Source organism: Callithrix jacchus, chromosome 1 (assembly GCF_049354715.1).
Source record: "Callithrix jacchus isolate 240 chromosome 1, calJac240_pri, whole genome shotgun sequence".
Lineage (NCBI taxonomy): Eukaryota > Metazoa > Chordata > Mammalia > Primates > Cebidae > Callithrix > Callithrix jacchus.
This window is the reverse complement of record NC_133502.1, coordinates 189,631,941-189,638,188: the sequence shown is the minus strand read 5'-3', so window position 1 is coordinate 189,638,188 and position 6,248 is coordinate 189,631,941. Positions and strand designations below refer to the sequence as shown.

The following is a 6,248-nucleotide window of genomic DNA, read 5'->3' as shown; positions in this document are numbered from 1 at the left end:
TGCTTGTGATCGAGCTGCTTCCAGCCTCTGACAGCCCCAAGACTCAGAACCACAAAGAAAAAGTTTCCAGTAAATCCAAGAGTTGCTGCTGCTGCAGGCTTGGCTACCGCCTTTTGGGGCCTCCATCTTGACAAACCGAGTCTGGCCTCATCCACACTCTGTGTCCCACAGCTGCAGGAACAGCACACCCTGCTACCACAGTGGACTGTCTCTGGAGTGGCCCAAGGAGGCTCTGGCCGGCCTTTGGACTCAGTGCCAGGGGACAGACCAGTGTCCCTCTTGTGCTGACAGCTGGGCTGCACCCTGGCATGAGGGCATTTACAGAAGTGCTGGCAGGAACCACTGTCAGGAAGGCTGTAGGGTTCTCTAGCAAAGGAGGCCTCAGGTGGCCTCTCGGAGTGTCTGAGTCTCTGCTCCGGGCTGTTCCCTAAAAAGGTGTGCCCAGCCCAGCCAGTTGTGGTGCTGAGGACAGACGGGGAGAGAGGTTTCTACCTTCTGTGGGGGCTTCAGCTCCAGACCAGCAAGGGCCAAAGCCCCAGAAGGCAAAGCAGAAAGACAGGACTCAGGACACCTGAAGCAGCCTTCTTACTGGCAGAAGGAAACAGAAGCCCAGGGTGGGGAGGGGCAGGCCCAGGGTCACACTGGGTAGTGGCAGGGCCAGGACTAGGGTCAGAGTCTCTAATTCTCAGCCACCCATGCCACCACCTCCTCTGTTCACCCCAGTGCCTCATGGGTCCAAGGTTGACCCTTGTTCCTAGGACAGGCCTGTTGCCCCCAGGGCTCATGCACGGCCCTGCCTGACCCAGCCACTGGGAGAATGGCCCTAGGGTCGGAGCCCAGACAAGCATCCTCCTCAAGCTCCAGCCTGGCCCCAAGTGGAAACTTGTCACTGGTCAGGCGTCTGGACAGCAGCATCCTTGAGGAGCTGGAGAGGTGGCCAGTCCCATGGTGAGGTGACGGAGGCTGAGGGTGATGGCTCAGTCCTGGGCTTCCATGGGTCCTTCCCAGTGAACGTTCTGGCAGCTGCCGACTGAACCCTGGGAAGTGACCCTGGCACAAAGCTCCCTGACTCTCCATGATTTGTCTTTTATTTTGGGGTGTCATATACTGTTGTGATGGTGCTGGTGGGACCACTGCCCCAATGTAGGGTAGACTGAGTCGGGCCTGAATTGTGGGCCTCCAGGCTGAGTACTGCCCTCTCCGCCACACCCAGGGCTGACTGACAACACCTCTAGTCAGCCCACTCTGGCCCCTTCCCTAGAAGCTGGGACAACGTACAGTTCGTGTCACCAGTCAGAGATGGGTCAGTGGGGGACGGGATTAGGGCCAAGGCCAGCTGACACATGCTCAATCTCCACACACCCCTGTCTCAAACATGGCCAGGCCAGGCGTTGGGGTAAGCAGGAATGAGGCAGGGTGGGGCTGCCCTCGGGAGGCCTCGAGGCCCATCACGGTCTGGCAGGGGACCCAGGTTGGAACTACCACATTGCTTTATTGCACACCAGGGCCCCTGGCTAGGGAGCAGGCTGAGGACTAGGTACCCTGTTCTAGCGGGGCACAGCACAAAGCTCATAAGGGGAAGGGGTCACCAGGAAAGCAAAGACACCGTGAGGGCTGGGCCGGGGCTGTCCAGCGGGCACAGAGAAGCTGAAGCGCTGTAGCAGGCAGGTGAAGAACAGGAAGAGCTCCATGCGGGCCAGGGGCTCCCCGAGGCATGCGCGGCGGCCTGTGGGTAGGGGAGGGGCCTCAGTGAGCATGGGTCCTGGGCGATACCCCTGCAAGACTCCATGGAAGGGACAGGGAGCCAGGCACCCCACAGGCACCTGCTGAGAAAGGCAGGAAGGCCTCTGGCTTCACAAAGCGGCCCTGGGCATCCAGGAAGTGTTCAGGGTGGAAGCGGAAGGGCTTCTCCCAGTTGGCCTCATCCTTCAGCACCGATGACAGGTTGGTGAAGAGCGTTGTCCCCTGGGCAGGAGATGCAGGGTGGCAGTGGGGACTGGGCTCTACGATGCTCAACTCTAGTTCTTCATCTAAGAAGCTCCTGGGCACCCACTCTGACCCCATAGCAGGTCCCAGTCACATCTCCTGGGGGTGCCCACACTGCCCCCTCTCCCTACAGGTGTGGGGTCCTCCAACATTTTGGCAGGGCCTGGTCTGTCTTCCCCACTAGACAGGCTCTTGATGGACAGGATAGCTCTGACTCTGCTGGAGACCCCACAATCAGTGTGGTGGCTTTGAGGTTCGGGAGGCCAGGGGTCCCAGACTGGGCCCACCTGGTAGTGCCCATGCTGGAGCACCCACCTGACGCTGGTGCTGGTGCTGAGCTGGGTGAGGAGGGCCCCAGGCCTACCTTAGGGATGAGGAAGCCCTGTACTTCAATGTCTCGGGATGTCATGTGGGTCACACCCAGGGGGACGATGTCCGCAAAGCGCTGCACCTCGTGAATCACAGCAGTGGTGTAGGGCATGTAAGTCTGGTCACCCATCTCTGGTCGCCGCACCCGCCCTATCACGTCGTCGATCTCCTGTTGGACACGGCCTGGGCAGACGTGTCCCCACGATGGGTCAGCACCCACTGGACTGGCCCTGAGCATCCCTTCCTGCCTCCTGTATTAGAGGAGGTCAGGCTTACAGGAGCCTGGCCAAGCCTGTGCTTGGAGCCCCAGGTGTCCCAGCTAAGCTCAGAGTACCCACCTGTACCCTTCCTCCCTCGCCCACCCCCCACCCCGTACTGGGCTCCAGCTGGGCTCACGCTGCACATCTGGGTGAAGGATCATCAGCAGGAGGCCCCAGGCCAGCGTGATGGAGGTGGTCACCATCCCGGCAGAGAACAGATCAGCTACTACTAGGTGCAGGTTTTCATCATTAAAGCTGCTCTCAGGGTTCCCCTTGGTCTGAGCAGGGCCAAGAGGGTACTCAGGAGACAAGTCAACCCAGGTGCTGCTTGCAGGGTGATGCACCAGCCCCAACTTTTGCCTGGCCACTCCTCATTGTTCTCTGGACCCTCAACCCACCATCCCTGCTCCCCACCCTGGCAGCTGCTCCCACCTTCTCCATCTCTGCCAGAAAGGCTTCAGTCAGGTCTCGGGGTGGCTGGGCTGGGTCCCAGGTCATCCTGTGCTCAGTCAGCAGCTCATCCAGCTGGGCCAGGAAAGCCTTTTGGGAGCGTAAGACCTTGCCAGCCAGCCCCGGGATGCGCAGGAGGACAGGGATGGCATTCAGCACCTGCACCAGACACAGAACAGGATCTTGATTTCTCCTGTGCTTTGCCTTCTCCTGGACCAGTCTCAGGCCCCAGCCCTCGCCAGGGAAGACCCAGGGCCTGCCTGTCCCCACCACTGACCTTCCCAAGTCCCTCCCCAAGTGCCAGCCTCCATGCTCTCTCCTTACCTTGGGCTGACAGAGGAGAAATCTAAAATCAAATTCTCCAATGTGGACAGGAGGCACAGGGTCCTTGGCCTCTCTTAGTGCCCCCTAACCTGGAACCCCTGACCCACACACACCTCTCCCACGACCCTGTCTGAGATTTCCACTCCTCCTCCAGGCCTTTCCTCTTGCAGTGGGCTCTCCTGGAATGTCCTTTCCCAAACCCCTCTGCAAACCCTGCTCCTCGGAAGCCCGCTGCAGCCCGGGCATCTCTCAGGAGCTCACCCTGCAGACGCCCCCAGTCCCTGGCTCCGTACCTCGCGTAGTAAGCCGGACTCCTCCTTCAATCCCTCCATTGTTAGGTCCAGCAGCCTGAGGAGGCAAGGGTCATTATACTCGAAGCGGCGCCGGCAGGTGAGGGACGCGATCACGTTGCTCACCGCTTTGTCCAGGAGGCCGTTGGGGCGAAAGGGGCGTCCTGGGGGCAGAAGATGTGGAGCAGCGCTCACTTTTCCTGTTCCCCACCTTCCCAGTTCCCGCCTTGCGCCCCTCTGCCCATCACGCACCGGCGTGGTCTGCGAAGGCAGCACAGAGGTAGGTGGCCTCCTCGGTCACCCACTGCTCCAGAGACTTCTTGCCCAAGCCCAAGTTGCGTAAGGTGGACACGGAGAAGCGTCTCTGCTCTCGCCAGGCAGGGCCGTAGCGCGCCAGGAACAACCCTGGGGACCAGATGGACACGTGAGCATGGGCATGAAGGCCTTGGCCCTGTACCGCCCACTCCAACCCTACGCTCCCTTTAGTCTCCCGCACTGCCTCGCCCCGTCCAGGTGGGCACAGGGTCCACTCTGCTCATCCGTCTTGCTTGCCTGCACTCCCCTGCCTGGGGCAGGGCTTGACTCCCTACTTGGCTCTGTCTACGCTGACCGCCTTTCCACTCAGGGAAGATCCCGCCGGACCGGCCCCACTCACACTGAGCCCGAAGGACATGCGCAGCCCCCCAGACACCCACTTCAACTGGGAAAGGCTCCGGCCCCGCCCACCCAGCTCCAGGTGGTTCTGGGCAGTGGCCCCGCCCACACTCTCGTACCTCCCCAGATCAGGTGGTGTCCCCGCTGTCCGCAGCCCACTCGCTGGCCTTTCTGTGTTTCACATTCACAACCCCAAGCCCTCTCGGCCCAGCTGGGGCTACGGTTACCGCCCACCCGAGTCCCGCGGAAACACAGTCTGCGTCCCCACCACCGCTTGCCTTGGGAGTGGGGCCCGAAGCCCAGCATCTCGGTGATGGGCACAGGCGGCCGATCGGCGGTGTCCTCACCGCGGGTCACCAGTGCCTCACGCACGGCCTCCAGCCCGTTGAGCACGACGACCGGTGTCCAGGCCAGCTGCAGGCTGAACACGTCCCCAAAGCGGCGCCTCAGCTGCAAAGGGAGGGTCAGGGCCTTCGTCAAGCCAGGGTCCCCCTAGACTACCAGGAGTGAGCAGGTGGAAGGAGGAGACTCAGCCTCCTGATCCTAGGGCAGGGATGGGGGTCACAACTTCTATAACGCAGGAACTCAGTTTAGATGTCACCTGGGTATGACCTTGCAAGAGTGACTGAAATTGCAGACAGGCCCCAGTTAGCATCCCATTTCACAGATGATCTTCCATACTGGTGAGCAGTGAGGCCGAGGAATGCAGAGTGCAAAAGGCTTGAACCAGGTCACTGCGTCCTCTTCATCCTTGATTTCCTGATTTAAACGTCGCTCAGGACCCTGAACCCTTTCCCGTTCCTAAGGCCTTTCCTTCTGCTGTCACCAGAGGGGACTTTGTGCTCCAGAGTCTATGCTGCCCAGCGGGCTTGCACAACCACTGCCAAGTCCAGCCCCACTTGCAGGCCCTTGCCCTACTCTTCCTTGGCATTCAGAAAATCTAATCCTTCAGGCCGTGTACAAATGCCCTCCCCCAGGAAGTCCCCCAAACCTGCTTCCCTTTTGCAGCCTGGCTTCTGGTCCAGCCTGTGGCTTCACCCACCACCCATGTTTGCTGCTGGTGGGGGATGCTCAGGACCTCTGCCGTCATCCAGGCCCTCTTCCCTCACCTGGTTGAAGCTGTTTGGTGTATTCTGGAAGTCCACATGCAGCAGGTTGCCCAGCCCGGGCAGTGGCATGGGGCCAGGTGGGTAGCGTGCAGCCCAGCGTTGGCGCCGGTGCATCAGGTCCACCAGGAGCACGAAGATGGCCACTGTCACGGCCAGGGGCACCAGTGCATCCAGCCCCATGGCTGCCTCGCTGCCCACTGAACTCCTCTGGACACCCCTGGAACCCCCACCCCACCAGGCACAGAGGACCAGGCAGGACACTCTCAGCATACCGAGTGTGTGACTGTTCCCTTATAAAGGGAGCTGATGATGGCCTCTGCCCTCTGCTGTGAGCCAACCTGCTCTGTTGAATGTGCAGCCAGTGGGTTCAGGGTCAGGCCAGGGCAGGTAGGGGCCGCACCAAAGGTCCTTGTCCCAGCTGTTTACCCAGGGTAGGGTGGTGGAGGGGACTGGTGGGAGAAGTCACTCCTCCCAACTCCTCAAGCCCTCACAGTCTTCTGGAATAACCAGGGTCTCAGAGGACCCTGCCATCTGCCTCCCTGCTAGGCTCATGTACCTTTTGTGGTCACAATACCCTCCTCCAGATCTTGCCCTTCCCTCACCCAACCTGCCGGTTCCAGAGTGGCCTTCACCACCCTTGTCTGTCACTGGCACTCACCTGGGGCCTTGGGAGTTCATGATGATCAGAGGCGCACAGACCTGGTCCCTTCACTTCACACTCCTCTCTTGACATGCACAGACGCTACACACATGCCTGATGGTGCACACACCTCTTCTACACTCCCAGACTCTCGTCCCCTTGTTCA

At 60.6% G+C, this 6,248-nt stretch overlaps 1 protein-coding gene across 1 annotated transcript; it reads right to left on the bottom strand.

The window, feature by feature from the left end:
- Nucleotides 1-1,474: 1,474 nt before the first annotated feature.
- Nucleotides 1,475-5,670, bottom strand: CYP2D6 (cytochrome P450 family 2 subfamily D member 6). The gene is made up of 9 exons (NM_001204438.1): nucleotides 5,443-5,670; nucleotides 4,612-4,783; nucleotides 3,932-4,084; nucleotides 3,683-3,843; nucleotides 3,048-3,224; nucleotides 2,752-2,893; nucleotides 2,351-2,538; nucleotides 1,824-1,965; nucleotides 1,475-1,726 (listed from the first exon to the last, which is right to left on the bottom strand). The coding sequence occupies exons 1-9, from the start codon at nucleotides 5,620-5,622 to the stop codon at nucleotides 1,548-1,550; spliced, it is 1,494 nt and encodes a 497-aa protein (NP_001191367.1). The 5' UTR covers nucleotides 5,623-5,670; the 3' UTR covers nucleotides 1,475-1,547.
- Between the last annotated feature and the right edge of the window lie 578 nt (nucleotides 5,671-6,248).

Bases quoted from the DNA above. Each gene is read 5' to 3' on its own strand.
- CYP2D6 (NM_001204438.1), bottom strand. From the start codon at position 5,622: ATGGGGCTGGATGCACTGGTGCCCCTGGCCGTGACAGTGGCCATCTTC. The intron at 4,784-5,442 runs GTGAGGGAAGAG...CTCCCTTTGCAG, and splicing joins CACCAAACAGCTTCAACCAG to CTGAGGCGCCGCTTTGGGGA. The intron at 3,844-3,931 runs GTGCGTGATGGG...TTCTGCCCCCAG, and splicing joins TGCCTTCGCAGACCACGCCG to GACGCCCCTTTCGCCCCAAC.